We start from the raw sequence: 25,668 nt of genomic DNA, 5'->3' as shown, positions 1-25,668 counted from the left end.
TTGTAGTTCTACAAGGTCTTTAGCTTTGTCTGCCAAATAGTGCTGGTGCCTCCCTAAACTACAATTGCCATAATTCCATAGCAATTCCTTCTACAGTAAGCATGAGCCAACTTCGGCCCTCCAGGCGTTTTGGACTTCAATTCCCACAATTCCTAACAGCCTCAGGCCCTTTCTCGCGGCTGAGGATGAAAAGGAAAGGGCCTGAGGCTGTTAGGAATTGTGGGAGTTGGTCCAAAACGCCTGAAGGGCCGAAGTTGGCCCATGCCAGTTCTCCAGTGTAGGTTGCCCCGAGTGAGCAAACAACACATATTATATGTAGGTGAAGAGAACCGGATTCGCTGTCCGATCGTTGACGAGGCATGTTCTGGCTCTGTTATCTGGCAAACATTCGTGATCTCATCCCATTTTTCCTCCACGTCTTCCTCCTCTGACCTACGGCGGCCGCACAGGCGGCCAATCGGAATCCACCGAGGGCGTGGCTTCCCTCCTGTGATTCAGCACAAGTGCCCCTCCCCCTTTGCAGCGCGTTGCTTGGGTCAACGTTGTGACGTCACTAAGCACCAGTTTCAAAAGGCTGTTGCCCATTCATTGGCTTTACTGTTAGCGTTTAAAAACAAACCGAAGACCGTCCGGTTCGCGTGGAGGCGCGCGGGCGCCCGTTCACTCTTCCAGGGGAATCCCAATGTTTTAACCATGGGAATAGTTGGGCGCCGATTGGCAGCCAGCACAGACTCCGCTTGGCGCATGCGCAGGGCCGCTTAGCGGTTCCTGCGGCTGAGCGGGGCGGGGGTGTGATCGTCTTCTGCGCATGGGCAGTGGCGGATAGCGGAGAGCCGGGGGGCGTGGCGAAGGGAGCGGGGTCAGCTGACTTGCGCTCGCGGCACGGGCTCCGGCGGAAGGCAAGCGCGAGGGGACGCGCGAGGGACCCCGCGGCCTGAGGGAGTTGCCATGGCGACCACCGTGAGCACTCAGCGCGGCCCGGTGAGTCCCGGCGACTGCGGGCCGCCCTCTTCGCCCGAGAGAGAGAGAAGGAAGGCTCCTGGGGCGGAGGCTGGCGTGGGCTGAGGAGGTGATACCCCGGCCCTTGGCATGTAGGCCTTTTTTGGTCCTGTGGGCCTAGAGAGGCTCCCCCTTTTCCACGTTTCAGGTGGGGAGGACTGCGAGGAGTGTGCTCTCGCTGGTGTCTGCCTTCAAGCACGTCAGATTAGGCGAGGGGCACGGGGACAGGCCCAAGGAAAATACAGCGCCGTCTTGACTGGATCTACACTGCCAAATAACGCCCTTTGAACGTCATGATTTGTCAGTATAGATCTAGCCCAGGTATGGGCAACTTCGGCCCTCCAGGTGTTTTGGACTTCAACTCCCACAATTCCTAACAGCCTGTTAGGAATTGTGGGAGTTGAAGTCCAAAACACCTGGAGGGCCGAAGTTTGCCCATACCTGATCTACCCTGAGAAGCAGCTTTTCCGTATTTCTCACCTTCTGCTACTGGCTTTGTGGTGTCAGCATCCCTCGTCCGAGATAATGATGATTATGATGATGATGATTATTTATTTATTTCATTTATATACTGCTTTTCTCAACCCCTGGGGGACTCAAAGTGGTTCGCAACAAAGCAATGGCAAAATTCAATGCCTCACAAAAAATATAAAATACAAACCATAATTAAAATAGCATATAACAATAGATTAAAACCAGTAAACTATAAAAATAAATTTAATTTGTATACCATCCTATCTCCCTGCAGGGACTCAGCATGGTTTCCAACATGTAAGGCAATCAATTGGTACAGACAATACATCGAAATAGGCACATTCAAACATAGACAACCTTAAACATAGAACATTGGACATTGCACCAATCCCAAAGTTATCATGGTTGACTTCATCTCATTTTCCAAATACTTGCCTAAAACGCCATGTTTTAAATAGTTTCCTAAACATCAGGAGAGAGGGGGCCGATCTGATCTTGCGGAGGAGGGAGTTCCACAGCCAAGGTGCCACTACAGAGAAGGCCCTGTCTCTCATCCCCACCAGTTGTGCTTGTGAGGGCAGCGGGACCGAGAGCAGGACCTCCTCAGCCGATCTTAATGCTCTAGCTGGCTCATAAAGGGAGATACGTTCAGATAGGTAAACTGGACCAGAACCGTTTAGGAATTTATAGGCTAAGATGAACAGCACAAGTTATCTCTGAGAGCACTGCTTCTGAAAAACCATAGCTTCCTGACCCCAAATGGATCCCCTTACCTACTTCAATACCAGGAGTCAGGAAAAATGTGGCATCAGTTAAAGGTTTCCGAATGCCACCCATTTACAGAAATGATTTGGCAACAGCACCCAGTGTTTGGATTCTTCAGAAAATGCTTCAGGTGTACTTCATAAAAAGGAAAATCAGCCTGTTTAGTAAGTCTTGCAAATGTTGATTTATTATACTGGCCAACACATATTTCGGTGCCACATATATAAGCCCTGTTTCTGGGTATATTTGATCTGCTGATTCCAAGAATGGCACCAGTTTCCACCTATCAGTTCTACTTTTTCAAATACGGAATATATGCCTTCTACTAGTTGCCATCTGCTCACCCATAGAAAACTATGATAACTATATATAAGAAACTAGAGCTGAAGTGGTGTGTCTAGTGCATGTTTCTAAATCAGCATCCCAAATAATCCCAGGAACCGGCCTAAAAGCCAAGACACCGATAATTTTCTTTTCTCATTGGGCTGTGTTATCAGTAGATGTTTGATTTTTTATGCCAGTTTTATATACCTATACACCTGGGGTCATGTAAAAATTTCTCAGACATAATGGAAATGGAAAAGGTTTAAGAGAAACCCTGCTTTAGAGAAAGACTTTGAAATATAGTACAGAGGTGCCTATTTAGGCCAGTAGGTTGGGAAGTCATGTGCTAAAGATGGTTGTACTATGATGCAGGCCTATGGCACAGTGGTTCAGCCTGGATAGGCTCAACTGACTTATACATATATAAGCAATGGAACTCTCTGTCCCAGAGTGTGGTGGAGGCTCCTTCTTTGGAGGCTTTTAAGCAGAGGCTGGATAGCCATCTGCTTTGAATGCTATTTTCCTGCGACTGGATGGTCCACAAAGTCTCTTCCAACTCTATGATTTTATGATTCTATATATAATTCTAAACATTTTAGTCAAAATAACAACCAAAATATGGCTTCAATTATCTGCATGACAGTGTTGAGCACACACATTAAATCTTATAATAAAAGGAACTATTCTGACTCCATAACCTGGCTGCAAGTGTGAGGCCGTGTGAGTGTCTGTAGTAATCTCCTTTGACCAGTACTTGCACCAGAAACTTTGTCAGATAGTGTCAATTCAGCTGCAGAGATGCAAAACAAGGTTCCAGATCTTTTATTCTGGGCAAATCTTGTTAAACATCACACTACAGCAGGTGAAAAAATGATACAGTAGAGTCTTGCTTATCCAACGTAAACGGGCTGGCAGAACGTTGGATAAGCAAATATGTTAGATAATAAGGAGAGATTAAGGAAAAACCTATTAAATATTACATTAGGTTATGATTTTACAAATTAAGCACCAAAACATCATGTTACACAACAAATTTGACAAAAAGTAGTTCAATACACAGTAATGTTATGTTGTAATTACTGTATTTACAAATTTAGCACCAAAATATCACGATATATAGAAAACATTGACTACAAAAATGTGTTGGATAATCCAGAAAAATGGATAAGTGAGACTATACTGTAGTTTTTCAGGAGCTCGCCAGTGGGCAGCCATGTGCTTTCTTCAGAAGTACAGGCCAGAGAAAGAAGGGAGGAGCTGTTGCATCATAGCTGGGGGTACAGAAAACCAAGAGGGACAAACTACAAAGGAGGAGCTGTTGCATCATAGCTAAGGATACAGAATGCCAAGAGGGGCAAACTACAAAGTAACACAGTATGGCAGATGCATAAACCATACCCTGGGGCATAACACTCCCTGCCTGAAATCTTTAGATTTTATGAAAACAAACATTAAAATATTGTCCTTGAGATGTCTATAAAGTTCTTTTCTTCAAACCTGAAACAAGAGGAACATTTCAGAAAAGGAACTGCTCTTGAGTATTCCTTAACAAAGTAAATCCTATGAAATTCACGTGGTTGCCATTACGTCAGCAGGAAACCTGAAGCCACATATGCACACATAAATTCTCGCTGAGGAAAGGTATCATTCTTCTCCTCCCACAGACACGTGACAGAAGGGCATTAACTTCCTAAAGTCTAGACCAACCTCTTCCTCTCTGATATACTCCAGAGATTTTGGAACATAAATGTTCAGTGTAAATCCCAAACATTAGCAGGTTTATGGGGATTATAGTTTAAACCTACAACTCTAGCAATATAGGTTGTGTTTTTCACCCCAATAGTGTTATTAATAGTGTTAAATATTTCTGTATTTAAAAGGTTAGGACGGGTAAATGACCTTGGAGGGCCACATCCATCCTGCAGGCCTTAGTTTGGAGATTCCTGCTCTATGTGGTATCAACTTGCCAATTTCCCTCTATTTTAGAAAGAAGTTCCTAGAGTTGTAGTGCAATGGAACAGCCACTGAAGGATGCTAAAGAGCTTTCCATATTTCTTGGTGTTTCAGTATTTTCTATCCTAAGAATATCTGTGTTAAAACCTTGGCCAATTGTTTACTTGTATGAAATTCCAAAATATTATCTGTACTGTTTTGTTCATATTTGTATCTTATCATTTGTTTTATAATATAACTTCTTCCTTGTCTTCTTGCTTCTTGTTTATTTCAATTAATTTGAAATTTGAAATCAAAGACATTGATATTTATTTATGTCAAACTAAAATCTTAATTATACAGAACGTACATCCAGTGAGAGTTGGTTAATGGTTACAATGAAACTGAGTCAAAAAGGTCAGAATGGTCAGTAATAGTCAATAAATTAAAGTGTCAAGAGCTAAATTATAAGTGTAAGGTTTTAAAAACAATTTTAAAAGCAAGAAGTTCACAGACTATTTATCTGCAAAAGACAGGTCTGCCATTTAGCTCAGCTCATGCAGTGCATACTAAGCAAACATGTAACTGCAAAAGATGTAACTGCACATAGTTCTAGATAAGAGACAACCAGCTTGCATTTTCAGAGACCACCATGATTTCTGCACATTACTCTAGAAGGTAGACTGCCTCTGGGTGATGACTGTAAGTGGTGGTAGCGCCTATTTGCAGTGACTCTGCAGTTAAAGTGTTTTGATAATTGGATGAATTCTTATAAGACTGACAAGCAGATGTTCTTTCAAGCCACTCCCATATTGTCAGTCAATCACTGTCTTTTCAAAACGCACATGAAAATATATTGGTAGTATAATCCTTATTACAGGCACTCTCCAAGTTAAGAACAAGATAGGTTCTGTAGGGTTGTTCTTAAGTTGAATTTGTTTGTAAATCAGAACAGTTACATTTTTAAGTGTAACTCTAGTCATATACGTTTATCTATTTTTGGATAGCATAGGGAAGAGTTAACATCCCTGTGGTTTTTGTTTGCTATCTGTACCCCTGTTCACAAGATTTCACCTCACTTTCTGTTCCTGTGATAACTGGATTTGGAAAAATTTGGCTTCTTGTGGAAACAAGAATTGGTGAGAAAAAGTACAATGGGAAAGTACAGTGAGAAAACTTCAGTGGAGTTTCCCCATGATAACTCTTTCAGGAGTGAATTTACCTATTTAGGGGTAGGTAAATTCCTGTTTTCTCAACTCCATTTGTAACTATGAGTTGTTTATAAGTTAGATGTTTGTAACTTGGGGATTGCCTGTACATGAAATACATATAAAATGTGCTTCTTCATTTTTTCCTTTTAAATGGAACTGCATGATATTTTATTGCATCACAGTGTATATTTGATTTGCCAACTCAAGCTGCATCAAAGGTCTGACATTCCAGATTGAGGGAGGCCCATTGTACTTTTTCATTAATAATCTCCCAGCCAATGGTGAAGACCTTTTTAAAGAAAGCATTTAATACCTAAAATTTAATGTGCCTTTTCAAGTATTTTGAATATTTAATGTATTTTGGTATGTTTGCTCTTGTTTTTTTATAGTCTGAAACTGTTTTTGTGTTCTGATTTCCTACCAAAGCAACAGTCTATTTCACTGTTCTTATCAGGTTGTTCTTCATAATATTTCGGTGTTTTTTTTTGTTTTTGTTTTTTGTTCTTGTAATTTTAATCCATTGGTTTGTAACCTTTTCCCTGGAGCATCAGAAAACAAGGTTACTTCATCTTCTACATGGCATCCCCTCAAAGTATTTAAAGATGTGTTGTCGAAGGCTTTCATGGCTGGGATCACAGGGTTGTTGTATGTTTTCTGGGCTGTATGGCCATGTTCCAGAAGTATTCTCTCCTGACGTTTCGCCCACATCTATGGCAGGCATCCTATTTAAAGATGACTGTTATATCACTTTTCAATCTTCTCTTTTCCAATCTAAACATATCCAGCCCCCTGTGTTTTTCCTCATACAACTTTGTTTCCAGATTTTTCACCATCTTGGTCACCTCTGGAAGCTTATATGCAGTTACTGTGGTTGCTCTATAGACTGGCAAGGCATTTTAGCTTCATTCCATGTTTTTGCCCCCCCCCCTCCAGAACAAAAAGGCTTCTTGTGCTAATGTAGTAATGTGAAAGCACCAAGACAGAGTACAACTATACATATTAGGGCTGTGTTATATGTTATATGTTTCATTAGATTTGTACATACAACATGATATTAAGAAACATGTGCGGTGCTCATGCCAAAAACTTAAGAATCTAAACTCTCACCTGGTAGTTTTACGTAAATCACATCATCATTATAAGTCTGTGGCACAGAGAAAGCAAACAGTATCGGGAGGCACAGCCAAACTTGTTATGTCTATCAGGGCTGGGGGTGGGGGGGGGGAATGGGGCTGCAGTCATTCCCCTTTAAATTCAGGAGTGCCATGCGACATCCTCAATTGCAAGCAAGCTGGGATGAAGAGTGGATGGGAGAGAAGGTACTAGATAGCACTCTGTCGGCACTAGGAGGCACAGGCAAGGCTAGGCTAGGTTACTAACTGACTAACTGCTATTTGACATTACATTTCCTGTTTTTAAAGAAAAATCTCAGTTACTGCTACCATCTGTTTTGTGTGGCTGTATTTTAAAGAAAAAGAAGTATCTGTTCTCCTTTATTGCCTCAGTGCAAGGCTGGGAGCAGAGTCCCGAATTTGTTTGTTTGTTTTTGCCAAAAACATTCTGAAACTTGATGGGTTTGCAGTGGTAAATGTGTCATCCAAGTGTGGCCACCATACCCCAGTCCACTCTACTCCAGCCATAGCAGCTAAGATACATCATAGAAAAATTTAAGAGGATAGCTGCTATGACTTTTTTAAACAAATGAGAAAAATTTAAAAATCCTCCCAAAATCAGTAGATGTGTGAATCTTTCTGAAACTTGGGGGGAATTATGCCCTGGTTATGTTGTGTAATTGTAGCAAAATTGTAGGAGATAGAACTTGTTGATTTTTAAAAACATGTTGTTTGTAAAAACTTAAAATTCCCCAAAAAATCAATAGATAAGTGAAACATTCTGAACTTTGGGGGAGGGGTGGGTTACAGTGATAAATGTGTTCTACAATTGTAGCAAGTTTCATCCTGATAGCTCTAAAAATGAGGGAAAAGGAATCCTAGAAGCTTCCCCACTTGCTCAATTACATAACGAAAAAGTAATAAAAAATCATTACTTTGTTAAAGTTATGACACGGACTCATTAGGATATTTTAGAAACACTTTAGAAACGAATCCCCCCCCCCATTTAGTAATGAGTATTGAAACATTTTTTTCATTGATCACACAGGCCTAATAATATATATATCTAAACCTGTCTCATCTGAACTTTTATGTATTGCCAGCCAGCCAATACTGCATCAATTGAAAGCTACATATGTGAATCAAGACCAGCCCTTCATATCATATTCTCCTGTTGCAAAGCCATGAGAGACAGTTGCTAGTTCTATGCCAGGGAAAAGGTTGAGCTTGTATATTAAGGTGGATTTAAAGTATTCGTCACCACCACTAAAGCTTGTGGTTTCAGATGAAGAAATAGATAGCTTACAGTGTTTGGATCATGCTAAAAGAATGCTTAATCCTATTGAAGATAGCATTCTGACCCTAATGTAGTGCAATTTTAGCTTAGAACTGAATCCTGAATTTCAGGGGATTTTATCCCAAGCAATTATGCATAGTTTGCAGCTCTAACTATAGTATCGAAAACTATTATTGTTTCATTGTTTAAAGATTAATGTCTTGTATCTTATCCCTGTCTATTATCCATATATTGCTAGGAACAAAGTAAACAAGACTTTTGATCTGGTAAGATCAGAAATCCTGCCACAAATAAAATATGTAGTTCTGACTGCTAGGTAATGTAAAGAAATTGGCTAGTGTTGGAAAAACAACTGTGACTCCACCTGGGAAGATCAGAACGGGAGTGGACATATTGGAAGAATTACAAGGGCTCATACACATTTTATCTCATGATGATAAAGCTGAATTTAATTTCTGTGTGTTGCATTGTATTAAATATGCTGCCTATGAAGATGGGTACACTTTCTTAGAATCCATACGTGTTTTGTATTCTGACCTAGCAAGCATTCATACTTCAGATACGATTTATCCTAAATATGTACTTAGCATTTCAGTTATATTCTAGGGCATTGCAAAACATTTCCTAAAAATCAAATTATTGAAATGGGTAATCATATACAAGTACTGGGGAGGTGGCTAATCAACAATAATTTGGAATATTTTTAAGTCATGCTAACAAAAAAGGCTCTCTTAGTACTATACAGGCAGTCCTCGAGTTACAAATATCTGACTTACAAATGACTCATAGTTAAGAATGTGGCTGAGACATCAGGAAGTGAGAAAACTCTACCTCTAGTAATAGAAATACACTCCTGAAAGAATAATCAGGGGAAAAGGCTTTATCACCAATGTTGTTCCCACAATAAGTCATTTTTTTTTTCAAAATACAATTATCACAGGGACAGAAAGTGAGACGAAACCTGACAGCCAAACAAATGCCACGGGGTGTTAACCCTTCCCTATGATAAAGAAAATATATCCCCAAAAAATTGCAAGAATATTTTCACTTATATTGTGAAATTTTTGGTTATTGTTTCTTAGACACATCTGGGTGTTCTAAAATATGCTTTAATATGTATAGAGCATACTTATAGAAGATAATTATAGCAATCTTACTCTTCCTGTTGTAAATACAATTTTAAGCATCTCTTTGCAATTAATCATTATATACAACATGTGTATTTATATATGGGTTTTCTCTGCAGGGTGTGGAAGAGAAGGAGACATTTTAATACAAGAAAAGGAAAACCTTTGAACTTGTGTCAAATGTTTGGTTAATATTATTTTGCAATGCTGGAACAACTAGTATATGAAATGGTGAATGTACCAATTAGGAAATATTTGTGTCCTAGTACATACTTCAAATTTAGGCCTCAAGATGTTGGAGCTGCCCACCTTTGATTTTTATGACTCAGAGTGCTTGTTTCGGTTTGTTTGTACACTGCTTTCTGTTTTCGTAATGGTATTGTATTGTTAATTCCTTATTCAAACTATTGAGATTTGTAAAAGATCATTGTTTACACCACTTACCACTATAATCTTTTGGTTTTAACGGAGAAATTGAGTTGTCTGTCTTATCAGAACATTTTGCTGTTTCATAAAATAATAGAGTTGGAAGAGACCACCACATGGGTCATCTAGTCCAGTCCTCTGCCATGTAGGAAAAGCGCAATCAACTATGAGTCGTTGATTTAGCTTTCATTTCTAAAAAGATGTAATGATGTTTTTCCTGAGGAAAAAGTGCTGAAATTTCCCCCTAAATTTAATACATTAACACACACAACCAAACTCTTATACTTTTAACAGATTAATGCACATTTTCTGCAGTTCTAAAACTGTGTCATAACTATTTTATAGCAAATAGAACCTTTGAATGTCTAAATCTAAAAAAGGCAATACACAATACCATGGTTCAAGCTTCATTAGCAGAAGGCTTCTTGATGTTACTAATGGATTTGAAGTACCAGGCTATAATGTAATTCAAAAGAATATTTGCATAGCTGAAACACACCCAGAATTTGAACTTTAAGATCAGTTCACAGAGCATGATGACACCAGTGCAGTCGCGTTAGAAATATGCGAGACTGGTTTTGGATTTAACATCTGTGCCAACCTTAACACAAAGTATTGTTTAGGTCATTTTAGCTTGTTCAAGAAGTTACCATCATTTTTACAATACTGGCAATTACCCAGTAGCCTCTGTTTGTATGTATTTGTGCCCAAGTCACCTGTCAATTTATGGTAAACAGTTATTTCATAGTGTTGTCTAAGGAAAGGAATACGCAAAATAGATTCTGTCCGTTCCTTCCTCTGTAAAATAATCACAGCACCTGGTATTCATTTTCACAGTCCCCTATCAGCCGCCCCAAGTCCTCTGAGGAGAGGGGACAAGATATTTAAAAAATCTTTATTTATTTATTATTATCCAAATATTAACAAGAGATGTCCCTGCTTAGCTTCCAGTATCACAAAGGGGCCTGGGTTCTTCTGAATTTTTAGAGTGTATAGCAGGTTGAATTTGGCCCCTTCCAAACAGCTGAATAAAACCCCACATTTTCTGCTTTGAATTGGGATTTATGGCAACGTGGACTCAGATAACCCAGTTCAAAGTAGATATCACGGAATTTTCTGCCTTGATATTCTGGGTTATATGGCTGTGTGGAAGGGCCCTGAGTTGCTAAGAGTTTCTGGGCTATTTTCCACAGATACATAAATGCTTTAAAGATCAGTATCTCTGACCGGAGCCTGCATGTGTCTAGAGATCAGTCTTTCTTCTTCTATAGATTCTGTTGCCATAGGAATTGAGCTCATGGTAACGAGGGAGAAGATCATTTCAATAAGGCCTCAGCTTCCAAGCTGGTGTATTTGGCAACATTTCTTATCTTTTTAGTATCAGATAACATATTTTTTAAATCTCCATTGCTGTTTATCAGAATTAATTCTTTGTTGACTATGATGATTGATGGTGCTGATTAACTTTTTTTTAATCCCTATTTCTTGGTATTATTGCTTTGGGAATATTTTGGACCACAAATTTCAAAAATATTTTGGGGATCTTAGTTTTTCAAGCCCTGCCCTGGAGACATGAGAAGAAATGGGTTAAAAAGATAGACTTTATGTTTACTCTCAGACTTTCGTAAAGCCACTAACTTTTTGTTTATCTGTCCTCATGGTTATATTTCTTATAAGGACATTGAGTACTGCAGGAAATAAATTTTGCATTATAGAATAAAATATTTTCTTCAGAACCTAATGTCAGGAATGTTTTACAAAGTGGATTCAACAGCATGCAGCATAACCCTCATATCTGCAGGCAGATAACTTCCTGGTCATACTATGAAAAAATGGAACTGCAGATCAAAGTGCAGTCTATTGAAATGAGTGGCTCGCACTGGAGGACCTAGAAAACACCTAGATAAAAACCTCTTTAGCATTTCTAGGTCCTTCTGTGTGACTAGTTACCTCCCAGTGGTAACCATAGAATTATGGTGGGGGACCTAGAAAATGCCTAGAGAGAACATATTTTTTGGATGTGGGTAGATGAAACCATAAGTACCAATTGTATGAATATGGCAGTTGTGTTGTACCATGTTTTATTTCGAATTTTAGGTTTTCCATATTTATCTGAGCTCTTTTTAAAAAGCCGGTCTTTGATCTAGCAGCATTTAGAGTGACAATATTTCTTCTCTGAAACTTTCTCAGTGTATTTCAGCCTAAACTAGTTACCTTTAATCTTGTTGAATCCTGAGGCTCTTACTCAGGAGCTGCTGCTTCTGCTAATTAAATTTCATGTTAACTCCTACATGTGAAAGATATTATCTAGCAGAACATGAGTAGTTGTATGCCATCTTAAAAAATGTAGCCCAAGGCCTGGAATGATGCTATGTATGAAGACAAGTAATAGCAAGATTGGCAAGGTTGAATACTGTGAGGTTTAACTCCTACCATAACTCCACTCATGTTAGAATGTAAAACATATCATCTTATTTCATATAGAGAAAGGTTGATAGGATGGTAAAGAGAGCTTTCATATAACCTACAGCTATTCTGATTAAATGTGCACTTCCTACTATAAAAGAAACATCTTGAAGAATTTCTGAGCAAGGTTTTGGAGCGCGTGGTGGCCTCCCAACTCCAGGGATTTCTGGATGAAACAGGTTATCCCTTGATTTTGGAACTCCCTGCTCAGGGAAGCCAGAATGGCTCCCTCCCTGCTATCCTTCTGGCGACAGGCTAAAACCTTTTTATTCAGACAAGCTTTTAAAGAAGAAGGTTTTTAAGATCAGTTCAGGGGGTGCTGTGGGCGGGATTGGGGGAATATGTGTTTTAAATGCCATTTAGTATATCTACTGTATTTTAATTTTGTTTTTACTACACTGCTACTATTTAATTGCTTTTAGATTACTTTTTAACTTTTGTATTGCACCTTTTAAACTTGCCTAGTGTGCAATGTTAGCTGCCTTGAGTCCCCACAGGGAGAAAGGTGGGGTATAAATAACAACAACAACAAATGTTTATCAAGAATAAACAAAATCAGTATAAATCATTGCCAACATACGCAATACAAATACACATTGTAGATAAAAATCTATAAACAACACAGTATTCATTCCCTCTGTCACAATCTAAATTGAGCATAAAAGTAGCCTACAACATTTGGGCTACAGTTTGCCTAGTACCAAAAAGATGATGGTGGGTCTTGGTAAGTGTCCTTTGGAAGAGAGTTCCATATGTGTAGGGCTTAGAAAAAGTCCATTTCTGAGCTGCCACTTTTCTAGACCTCTGTCTGGGATTAGCCTTTGATGCCACCCCCAAATATCTGGTAGGTTCACATGGGGAAAGGCTGCTCTTGATATATGTATCCACGCCTCCAATTTTATATGGTTTTAAAGATAAAACCGGAGGTTTGAATTTGGTCCATAAACATCTTGTCATATAGTACAGGTGAATCAGGACCTGGCTGCTTAGTTCAGTAGTAGATACAGTTTTCAAATCACCTTTGAGGACAGGTGAGTAAAAATACATTGCAGTAATTTGTAATAGAGATTACCAGAGCTTTATCAGGTAGCATCATAGCTGTGCTATCAGTCAAAACCAGTAGAAAGTGCTCTGCTGAAGAGGCCACCTGAGCTTCCAGTGGCACTCAAGAATATTTCTAATCCCTAGACCTTTATTCTTCATAGGAAGTGTGATCACATCTAGATCTAGTTTCATTTCCTGCAGCCAGAGCATTCATGTCTTCATTATTGGCTTCTGTCCATCACTGAGGCCAGATACCTGATCATCACATCTATCACTATGTCTGCTTGAAGTGAAAAAGAGAATTGGAATAGTGTGCTATTGACATACTAGTAACAATGCACATACTCACACATTTGCTCATATGCATGCACACACATCTAGATGATCCCATCCATTAGTTTCACTAACATTTTAAACAGCATTGTGGATAAAATTGATCCCTGTGGAAACTCCAACTTACCTTCCCTACCCAGAGCTTAACAGTATTCTTTAGGCACCATTACTTCTGGAAAGAGTGTTCCAGGTAGGTGTGGACACTGTACCACAATGAGGTCAAGAAGTAATGCTTGGGATCTGACATGTTACAAGTTTGGAATCCCTCTCCACCGGTTTTGAAATAGCTTTATTTGCATATATACATATAATAGGATATATTGGAGATAGGACTCAAGGATAAACACAAAAAGGAATTGTCTCAGTTACCCATTGTGATGGCCCATGGCCCTCTGGGTCATGACCCTGGCGCCATTATGGATCACAGTGATGAAGAAATGGGATTTCTGCCATTTCAGCAAGAGGCTGTTCCTTTCCAGATGCCTTTTGTTGACAATTCTAGCCCGGAGCTCATTAAAAAGGACCTTGAACAGGCGCCTATTCCCAGCACCTCTCCCCCCTTTGCGAGAAGGGAGTTTTGGGAAGCTAGCCACTCAGAGAAAGTGCAAACACGAAAAAGCGCCCGATTAGCGGCCAGAGAGAGTGCTAATTAGCTCGTTTCCCCTGAGAGTTCTCAGGGAGGATCGCATCTGACGAAGATGTTGTTTCAGTTCTTTTCCCTTGGGAAAAGGAGCACTGGACACCTGCTTGTAGAAAGATTTGAAGTTCTTTAAAAGTTCCCCGCACTGGCTAGTCCTCGCGGAGTCAATGTGTGAATTTGGAGGATTAACTTCGCTTCCAGCCAAGTGTGGACTGCGTTTAAGTCCACAAGCCTTTTCATGCCTTGCCAAGCCGTGTTCCTTGACTTGTCTTGCCGTGAATCCAGTCTTGTTTTGTCGTGCCGTGTATCCAGCCTTGTTTCCAGTTTCTTGCCTTTGGACTTGTTCTGAACTCTAGTGAAAGACTTGGACGTTTTCCCCACTCAAACTGCTTGGAAGTTTGAGTGTGTTTCGGTTTTTTGGATTACAACTTTAAACTCTAATATTATATATTGGACAATATATTACTGGACTATATTTGACCTTTCATATATTTGAAAGGTCTATTGATGGACTATACTTTCTACTTGTTTTCATTTTAATTACTTAATTCCTTAATAAAGATATTAGATTGTTTATTGGCCTCAGTGTATTGGTTTCCAGTGCTCACGCAGCCAGGGGCGTCACACCCATGTGGACAATTTTGGAGTATAACAGATTTTAGAATTCTGGATAAGAGGTGCTAATTTTCTATGACTTTACTTTCTCCCAATATGCATCATGGCGCAATACATTGTCACATGATGCCTAGCAGTCGAAAATTAGTTGTATTCGCAGATCTGTTTTCACTTATGGTGCAACATCAGGCTTCTTCTGGTGCTGTACCAATAACCAGAGTGGGCACAGCTGATTGCAGTTCACCACCTCACATTTCCATTTGGCCATTCAGTTCTTCATTATGCATGCCAAATTTGATTTCTTTTCAAGGGTCAAATTACAGAGGGAGATCTTAATAGATTGATTTGCCATCTCATAGCAGCATATACTTTTTATTATAGATGGGTTCAGGAAAGGAATGTAAAATCTTGAGTTTGTAAGAGTAGGGTAGTTGAGTTTTGTTTGTTGTTATGAATCTATTAAGCATCTAAAATAGCAGTTGGGGTACAGGGGTGGCTGGAAAGTAGAATAGGGAATACAGTAGAGTCTCACTTATCCAACGTTCTGGATTATCCAACGCATTTTTGTAGTCAATGTTTTCAATGCATTGTGATATTTTGGTGCTAAATTCGTAAATACAGTAGTTACTACATAGCATTACTGTGTAATGAACTACTTTTTCTGTCAAATTTGTTGTATAACATGATGTTTTGGTGTTTAATTTGTAAAATCATAACCTAATTTGATTTTTAATAGGCTCTCCTTATTATCCAACATATTCGCTTATCCAACGTTCTGCTGGCCCATTTATGTTGGATAAGTGAGACTCTACTGTATTATGAAATTGTAGATTATAGGTTGACAAGGGGAAACTGCATGACATATGAAGGTAGTTGAAGTGAAGAGTGAAATTAAAGTGTGTGTGTGTGTGTGTGTGTGTGTGTCTGCGTTTAAAGAGAAGTTTGGAAAATTTAAGGTGAGTCAGAGCAATTCTCACATTGTTTTGTTTCCTCTAGGTATATATTGGTGAACTTCCTCAGGATTTTCTTCGCATTACCCCAACACAGCAGCAGCAGCAAATTCAAATGGATGCTCAGACAGCTCAACAATTACAGTATGGTGGAGCAATGAGTACGGTTGGGAGACTGAATATCACTGTAGTGCAGGTATTTGTTTTTTGGTGAAGAATAGATTTAAATTTTCCACATTTTTAAATATCTGGATTTTTGTGTTGAAGATGATGTTGTTATGATCACTCTGCACAGATGCTGGCAGTATCTTTAAAAGAATACCACAGGTTTCTCAGTAATATGTACTGTTTTGATGTTACCAGGTAAAGTAAGCAGTTTACAATACTAAGTAATACTTAGAGTCAGAATTCTTTAACTTTGATATAGTGTTATCTTTCCCTGAAGTCACTCATATGCATATCAAGTAATTATACAGGAGTCAAATGAACATGTGTTCCTCATTAGCAAATTTTTAATCATCTGGCTTTGAACACTTACATTTGAAGGATGTCTTCATAATAGTACATTGTACCTAAACAGGAAATCAGTCTAATAAAAACCTCTTGTGAAGTTAAATATTGTAGTGACTGGGTTATTTTGGAGTAATGTTTTAAATGTGTCGCTGTAATTGAAAAATAAATAAATGAAAGGAATTAAGATAATTTGGGACATATTGTCTAGGTTTATTTTTGTTTTGGCATACATATACTTTGGGAAACAAGAATTACTAGCAGGATTCTTAAGTGGCTAGTCAGATAAACTTGCAAAGAGAAGTGATGGTTAATTTCATAAGATTGCAGATTCATGATTTAATTTTACATCATTTGAATGTGTTGAGGCAGAGATAGCGAAGCAGGACTGACATGTTTCAGAGGGGAAGAGAAGAAAAGGAGAATCAAATACATGGGAAGAAGAAGGAGGAGGAGGAGGAGGAGGAGGACGACGACGACGACGACAATGGGCCTCATCACACTAGAGCATTTATCCACTTTAAATCCGGTTTCTGCCTCCTGCAGAATTCTGGGGTTTGTAGTTTGGTGAGGCCCAAGACCTGTCTGGTAGAGCTGTTTAAAGACCCCTCCCTAAAGTGGATTTAAAGTGGATTTAAAATAGATCCAAACTCTAGTGTGATGAAGCCCAATGACTGATGGAGATTTGTGAATATTTGAAATGGGCAAATTAACTAGGCTAGTAAAAGAAAATTATTTGTCCAATTTTAAGAGAGATTGATATTACTTACCATATAAATAATAATGATGGGGATATTTATTAATTGGAAGATTTATGAATTAGTAGAATGTTATTAAAAACAAAACTATGATTATGTAATATAATTGAAGGAGAATAGATTAATTAGAGATAAAAACTATCAGACAGTGAGATTTGTAGATTCAACTTTTTGTTTGTTAGTTTTGTTTTTGTTTGTATGTAGTTGCACTTGTGTGTTTTACTTTTTTATATTTTGTAGTACTGTTGTAGCACTTATTTTTCATATGTAGTGTTGTAGCAGTAGAATGTAGGTGAGTAGTTTGTGTTTGTATCCTAATTTTTATTATTGCTGTGCTATTAGGTTTTTTTTTCTTTTCAATAAAAATACTTTGAAAAATATAGACTTTGACTGTGTCCAAGAATGCTGTGAACAGGTGGATGTGGTTGTAAATCAATTGACAAGATGCCCTAGATTTATTTTGTTACCTGTATTTTTAATATTATACTTATTGGTTGATATAACCATTAATATGTTAATTGTGACTGATTTCAATATTTCAGTCTAGTGATATCAAACTGATTAATTTCCACACATGTTTGTGTTTTCTCAGGCAAAATTAGCAAAGAACTATGGTATGACACGCATGGATCCATACTGCAGAATACGACTTGGCTATGCTGTCTATGAAACTCCTACAGCTCACAATGGAGCCAGAAATCCTCGATGGAACAAATTTATTCAATGCACTGTTCCGCCTGGAGTGGATTCTTTCTATCTTGAAATATTTGATGAGGTTTGAGCAATTCCTGTCTTTTAACTGATTTGCCAACTGATTAGGGCTGGGGGCGGGGGGGGGGGGGTTGGATGAAAGTACTGTTTTGTTTATCAGAGAAAAGAACCTTTTCTAGATCATTCTTCGCAGAATCACTTGACATCTTGATGACACACTTTTTGTTGTTTCAAGTTTAAGGCCACTTCACATTTTGTTTCCGGCATTATTTACCATTTGTATTGCATTAACATTAGTTAATCACGGCTATATGTCAGTTATCAATAAACTAGTAGCTTTCTCTGTAAATGAGAGGAAATAGATTAGTGACAAAATTTTAAGACATAAGTCAGAGCTTAATAATATTGCCCCAATACCCATAAGATTATCCAATGGTTAAGAATAAAACTACGGTATGACCCCCATGTCCAACCAGGATACATAGCCAAATTTACAGTGGAAACAGGAAACTGAATAATGGAGAATCCTATCGAAATTAACAATTTCGTACAGAAGTTATCCTAGAATAACATGGACCTAGGAAATTCCTGGAGAGAGCATGTTTGGTTGGACACTAGTACGTGAAACAGTTCCAATTTCATGGGTACAGGGGTTACACTGATTCTGTTTCCACCGATTCTATACCAACAGATTCAGCCATTTACTGCTTGAAAATATTTTTAATACAAAAGGCAACCTTTGATTTTGCCATTCTTTGTGACCGACACCATTTTACTATGCTGTGGTATATAATCTATCTATCTATTTATCTATCTATCTATCTATCTATCTATCTATCTATAAATGTAATGTGCATAATTAGGACCGAGTTAACAACAAAACTACTGGGCTAAATCACACTAAACTTGGTCACAAAACTAATCATTTTCCAAGGAGTGACCATAAAAAACCCCCCAAAAAGCCAGATTGACCTATATCTATTTTTCACACACCCCTCCTTTTTTGGCCCAAATGGTTTGCTCTCCTCTTTCCCCTGTACTCTTCCACACTTGCCCTGAGAAGGGCAACTGTGCTTACTGCTGATGGGGGAGCCCGGCACGTGGAGAAGAGCAGGTAGAGAGAGCTGGTGGGGATTGTGTTGATAGATGGAAGCTCTTATGTGTGCCCATAAGCCCAGAGTCACCCTGCAGAATGATGCACCACTCAGCTTTACAGAACAAATAACAGGAATTTTACTGATTCCAAGAGATCAACAGAACAATGGTATTTACAATGGTCCCTCTGATTGCTTACAGAAATCAGCAGTCATAAACATTCCTTTCTTAGTCCATAAATCTGTTCAGTGAAGATCAGCAGCAAACAAGGCCTCGGAAATAGTCAGGCATCTCTGAGTTCAGAGCCATCTTCTTTTCATCCAAGATTCGCATAGACACACAAAGAAACCTGTTCGAACTGGTTCTCCAGTAGCAGAACAGCGACAGTTGCAAACCGATTCCCAGGTCCTTACAAACTTAGCCAGTCGGCTTGATGCATTTGATTTTCCAGTTAACACACATATATTATCTTTGCAAACCATGATAAGAGCCAGCTGGCAGAGCTGTTTTTCTTGGCGAGGCTTCCCTCCCTCCTCTCACACAGAGGAACACATAGCTCTCCAATTAAAAAGCTGGGGGAGGGAGGAGGGAGGATGAGGAAGAGCTGGTCTTCCCCTGGCTGCCAGTCAGAAGGGTAGGCCCCGCCCCTTTAGGCCCTGCCCACTTCATGTCATAGCAACCCCCCTCAGCTACAACGGTGCCCGGGGGATAGGTACTAGGATTCACTTAGAGCCCTTCCACACAGGTCTTTATCCCAGAATATCAAGGCAGAAAATCTCACATTATCTGCTTTGAACTGGGTTATATGAGTCCACACTCAGATAATGTGGAATTTTCTGCCTTGATATTCTGGGATAAAGGCCTGTGTGGAAGGACCCTTACGTCTCTTCCACACTGCCTATAAAATACAGATGATCTGATTAGAACTGGATTATATGACAATGTAGACTCAAGACCCTTCCATACAGCTCTATAACCCAGAATGCCAAGGCAGATAATCCACAGTATCAGCTTTGAACTGGATTATCTTGAGTCCACACTGCCATATAATCCAGTTCAGTGTGGATTTTATACAGCTGTGTAGAAGGGGCTTCATATAATCCGCTCCAGCCGGGCCACTCTGGGAAACGTGGAGGACTTGGAAGAAGGAGCAGAGCAGAGGCAGAAGCCGGACTGGGTGCCTCTTCCAGGCTTTTGCTTCTGCCGCCGCCTGCCTTCACTGACTCTCCCACCCTTCCTCGTTCACTTATCCAGCTGGAGCAGCGTTCCTTCTTCCCTAGCTGCAGGGAAGCAGCCAGAACAACTTGACGGACCCGGAGCAAAGGCCCAGCAGGCGCTGGTAGGGAAGGGTTCACTAGCTCCCCAGGGCTTGCAAGGGGGAGAAAGGCCACATAACAATTAAAATAATGTTTAAATCAGTGGTCCCCAAATTTATTTGGCCTACCGCCCCCTTTCTAGGAAAAATATTACTCAGCACCCTCTGGAAAGGGGGGCTTGGCTTAGAGGGGTGGGCGTGGCTCCTGTTCAAGAGGGAGGGGCTGAGCCTCTCTCCTAGTCCAAGATGCAGGGCTGGGAGGGGGGAGGGGGGCTGGGCCACAAATGGGCGGCCAGGACTGGGATGGGCGGAGTTAGGAGCTCTGAGACAGGGCTGAGCTTCTATCCCTGTCCTGTGGCGCCTGCCAGGACACGGGGTGGGGCTAGAGGAGAGGGCGGGGCCTCTATACCCCGCCCCTGTGTTCTAACAAGCGCCTCAGGGGAGGTATATAGAGGCTCAGCCCTGTCTCGCGCTCTTGGGGAGATGCCCCCGCCCCTCGCCCCGCCCTTTAGTCCTAAAAGGCCTCTCAGGAGAGGCTCAGCCCTGTCTCAGGCTCTTTGGAAGAGGCCCCGCCCCTAGCTCCACCCTGTAGTCCTAAAAGGCCTCTCAGGAGAGGCTCAGCCCTGTCTCAGGCTCTTGGAAGGCGGCCCCGCCCCCTTCCCTAGCTCCACCCTCTGTGTCCCAACAAGCGCCTCAGGAGAGGTATAGAGGCTCAGCCCTATCTCGGGCTCTTGGAAAGAAGCCATGCCCTCTTCTCTAGCATGGCCCTTGTGTCCTAACAGGCGCCTCGGGCTCAGCCTTTTCTCCGGCACTTTGGAAGAGGCCCCGCCCCTCACCTGGCCCACCCCCAAATGCACCTGTGGCCATCACCGCCCCCCTGGATCGCTGCAGCGCTCACCAGGGAGTGGTAGTGCCCACTTTGGGAATCACTGGTTTAAATATAGCGGGGGAACACTGTACAGAAATAAAATGGAAGAGCGAGTTGCGTCACCAATAATAGCTGTAGTGTTTTTTTTTAACTCTTAGGATATAGTGCAAGCTGATGGGTGTAGAAAAAACTGTAAAAAAGATCACATACCTTTGTACCACTTTTTCCTTCTCCCCCTCCTTTGATCCAGGTAGTTCCTGAGTTACAAACATTTGACTTCCAAACAACTCTTAGTTAAGAACAGGGGTGAGACAACAAGAAGCGAAATAAATCTACCCTTTGGAAGGGAAATTCATTCCTGGAAGAGTTATCATAGGGAAAGGGGTCCCCATTGAAGCTTTATTACCAATCCTTGTTTCCACAGCAAACCAAATTTTTCAAAATCCAGTTATCACAGAGACAAAAAGTGAGGTGAAATTTTCTGAACAAGAGTGTTGCTATCCAAAGCTAAACAGTATACAGTGTGTGTGTGTGTGTGTGGGGGGGGGGGGGGTATTTAGTCAGATACCAATTGTACTTTAAAAGATGAGACATCATTGACATCATAGGTAGACCTCAACTATGAGAGACAACATGTGAAAACACATTCAGAAAATCACATTGTCTGATTTTTCATGAATTTATTTACAAATTATGGTGGAAAATAAGTATTTGGTCAATAACATGTTCATCTCAATACTTTGTTATACAGTATATCCTTTATTGGCAATGACAGAAGTCAAACGTTTTCTGTAAGTCCTCACAAGGTTGGCACACACTGTTTTTGATAAGTTGGCCCATTCCCCCATGCAGATGTCCTTGAGAGCAGTGATGTTTTGGGGCTGTCGCTGGGCAACACAGACTTTCAACTCCCTCCAAAGGTTTTCTATAGGGTTGAGTTCTGGACTGGCTAGGACACTCCAGGACCTTGAAATGCTTCATACGAAGCCACTCCTTCATTGCCCTGGCGGTGTGCTTGGGATCGTCATGCTGAAAGACTCAGCCACGTTTTATCTTCAGTTCCCTTGCTGATGGAAGGAGGTTTGCACTTCAAATCTCACAATACATGGCCCCATTCATTCTTTCATGCATATGGATCAGTCGCCCTGGTCCCTTTGCAGAGAAACATCTCCAAAGCATGATATTGCCACCCCCAGGCTTCACAGTAGGTATGGTGTTCTTTGGATGCAACTCTGCATTCTTTCTCCTCCAAACAAGACAAGTTGTGTTTCTGCCAAACAGTTCTACTTTGGCTTTATCTGACCATATGACATTCTCCCAGTACTCTTCTGGATCATCCGAATGCTGTCTTGCAAACTTCAGTCATACCCGGACATGTACTGGCTTAAGCAGGGGGACACATCTATCACTGCAGGATCTGAGTCCCTGGCGGTGTAGTGTGTTACTGATGGTAGCGTTTGTGACATTGGTCCCAGTTCGCTGCAAGTCATTCAGTAGGTTCCTCCGTGCGGTTCTGGGATTTTTGCTCACCGTTCTTGTGATCATTTTGACCCCACGGAGTGAGATCTTGCATGGAGGCCCAGATCGAGAGAGATTCTCAGTGGTCTTGTTTCTCTTCCATTTTCTAATTATTGCTCCCACCATTGATTTCTTCACATCAAACTGCTTGCCTATTGCAGATTCAGTCTTCCTAATCTGATACAGGGCTACAATTTTGTTTCTGGTGTCCATGGACAGCTCTTTGGTCTTCACCATAGTGGAGTTTGGAGTGTGACTGCTTGAGGTTGTGGACAGGTGTCTTTTAGACTGATAACAAGTTCAAATAGGTGCCATTACTACAGATAATGAGTGGAGGACAGAGGAGCCTCTTCTAGAAGAAGTTACAGGTCTGTGAGACCCAGAAATCTTGCTTATTTGTTAGTGACCAAATACTTATTTTCCACCAACATTTGCAAATAAATTCGTGAAAAATCAGACAATGTGATTTTCTGAATGTGTTTTCTCATGTTGTCTCTCATAGTTGAGGTCTACCTATGATGTCTATTACAGGCCTCTCTAATCTTTTTAAGTGGGAGAACTTGTGCTATTGGTATCTGACTAAATACTTTTTCCCCCCACTGTATATTTTTGGCCGGAGTTACACTTAAAAAATGTACCTGTTCTGACTTACAATCAAATTCAATTAAAAAACAAACCTACAAAACCTATCTTGTTCGTAACTTGGGGACTGTCTGCATTGAAGTTAAATTCTAATATGAGGATTTCTTATTTGACCATTTGAATAGATAGATTTAATTTCCTTTCGATATCAGCAAAAACGATCTCCACTCATGCTGATTGAGTTGTTAGAGTAACATTCTGCAGACATTTAAATGAGTGGGCTGATTGATTGATGATTGTGCAGTGAGTTTAATGATGCTAATCTTAATTTATTTCTTGGTCTACCTTATGACATGTAAAATCTACATTAATCTGCTCTTCTATCATTTTGAATACATAACATGCTATTCTTCTGGATAAATGAGTCTTAAAAATTATAATTAAAGGGGATTTTTGAATCTATGTTCTACATTAATGGGCCTTTTCAAAATGCAGAGGAACTACATATACTATAGTGGGAACAATCTTCTTTCTGTGAGCTTCAACTCATTTCTCTGCCTCTCAGTACAGTTAATCAGCATATGGCACTGCTGCATTTACTCTTTCCTTCTCCCAGTTACCGTTAGTTTGATCAGTGATTTTCATATCACTGTTACCTGACAATGTAATTTTAAAGTGGCACAATTAATAATTCTGTCATTTTAAGATATTTTCTGTGCTTTAAAAATATATTTGTCTAAATATTGTTTTCCAGCGAGCCTTTTCTATGGATGATCGCATTGCTTGGACTCATATTACTATTCCTGAAACACTGAAACAAGGGAAAGTAGATGATAAATGGTATAGCCTGAGTGGAAAGCAAGGAGATGACAAAGAAGGAATGATTAATTTGGTTATGTCATATGCGGTAAGCTAAGTATTTATGTTAATGTAATTGATTCGTCTGATGAAGAAATGGGGGAGAGAGGATCTGTTTGTGCTGCTATTCAAAAGCCATTTGATCTATAAATAAAATAAAATCAGGTAGCAAACATCAATATGTACAAAATAACAGTTATTGAAAGCATAAGTAGCAAAATCCTATAGTGATAGATAGACATACATAATTGAAATTTGCAAATTTTACACAGAAGTAGTCCTGAAGAATGAAGATTCTCTTCAATCCAGGATTCTTCTAATGGAAGTTTCTTGTCACTCAAAAATAATCTTGGGGTTGTTGTATGTTTTCCGGGCTGTATGGCCATGTTCTAGAAGTATTCTCTCCTGACGTTTCGCCCACCTCTATGGCAGGCATCCTCAGAGGTTGTGAGGTATGGAGAAACTAAGCAAGGAAGGTTTATATATATCTGTGGAAAGTCCAGGGTGGGGGAATAATCTTTTTGGGTAATTTTTCAAATGTTTTCTATTATTCTTTTTGTTCCTTGTAATTGTTGCCTCCAAGATAATAGGAAAAATTGCAAAAATATTAAATGAGATGAATTTGAGAAATTGATTCCTTTGAATAGAGAGACGATTAATGATGATATAGTGTTTTACTGACTTGTCTTCGGGTTTTGAATTGTGGAATAAACATCCATTTAAAATATTTTTCCCTAGAATTTGTCAATGAAATGTATTTATTTCATTGCTTGCCTTGTGCATTTCTCTCTTATTGCATGAAATTATTATATGTAGGAAACGTGTATCCAGTGTCCAGTTGCGTAATTAGAGCCTTTTTTGTATCTAGAAAGTCTTTTTCTTTGTAATTTATGCAAGAAAGGAAAAGTAAAGTCCAAAAGTATGTTTCCAATTGTGCAAGGTATTTTTAGTTTCTTGGAACAAAATTTTCCAAAACAGCATCTCTGCCAGAATGTATCTTATACATAGCCAAAGTATAGTAAAAGATCTAAATTTCTATTTTCTTAAAATTTCATTTGAAAATGGAACAGCACTATTTTTTTTACAGTTTGTCAAAAAGGCTTAGCTTGATTTGAAGAAATGTTGCTGTCTATTTAGAGGTTATAATAGTTCCTTTCAAATGTTAATTAATTCAGAGATGTTTACTGTTAAATTTCCTTTAAAATGGTGGTAATACTGACTGGTGCCAAAGTGTTGCTTAGTTATGCATTGACTAACACATCCTGAAGAGGGTTTTTTTTTCAAATACATTTTTCTTAGTGGTTTTTTTGTTGTTCCTAGAATAGTTTCTGAAACAGGCATTTCTGTTAACCTTTTAATGTGCAGTCCTTTCCAGCTGCCATGATGATGCAGCCCCAGCCCGTGGTCTTGATGCCCACAGTATATCAGCAAGGAATTGGATATGTGCCTATAACAGGTATGTTATTCCTTCACTTTTTTAATATGAGTGGCGAAAAAGAACCTCTTTAAAACTACTAATTTATAAATTTATTTTAGCTGAGATTGAGATGCTCGATGTCTTGAAGTTCCTTCAAACTATTATTCTCATTTTAGTCAAATAATATCAACAAAACATGCAAAAGTTGAATACAGTTGCATAGTTAGATAACGCAAGCAGATGGCTAGAGAAACTAAGCAGCAGAGCATAGAAAATACAAATCTTTGTATTCAGTACTCAGAATGCTGTATGCTTATTACA

General features: G+C 39.7%; 1 protein-coding gene across 2 annotated transcripts in view; it reads left to right on the top strand.

Moving 5' to 3' along the window:
- The first annotated feature begins 663 nt into the window (after window positions 1-663).
- tollip (toll interacting protein) overlaps window positions 664-25,668 on the top strand; it is a 36,503-nt gene continuing 11,498 nt past the window's right edge. Inside the window, exons 1-5 of one of the 2 annotated variants that reach the window (XM_062967611.1) lie at window positions 664-981; window positions 15,762-15,911; window positions 17,576-17,758; window positions 23,827-23,979; window positions 25,296-25,386. In XM_062967611.1, coding sequence (XP_062823681.1) covers window positions 949-981; window positions 15,762-15,911; window positions 17,576-17,758; window positions 23,827-23,979; window positions 25,296-25,386 — 610 coding nt within the window. In that variant the 5' untranslated portion in view covers window positions 664-948. Of the gene's footprint in view, window positions 982-1,031; window positions 1,148-15,761; window positions 15,912-17,575; window positions 17,759-23,826; window positions 23,980-25,295; window positions 25,387-25,668 lie in introns of those variants that run through there. The other variant, XM_062967613.1, reaches the window with a different exon arrangement.

Source organism: Anolis carolinensis, chromosome 1 (genome assembly GCF_035594765.1).
Source record: "Anolis carolinensis isolate JA03-04 chromosome 1, rAnoCar3.1.pri, whole genome shotgun sequence".
Lineage (NCBI taxonomy): Eukaryota > Metazoa > Chordata > Lepidosauria > Squamata > Dactyloidae > Anolis > Anolis carolinensis.
Note: the sequence above shows the minus strand (reverse complement) of the source record. Positions and strands in the feature narration are given on the sequence as shown.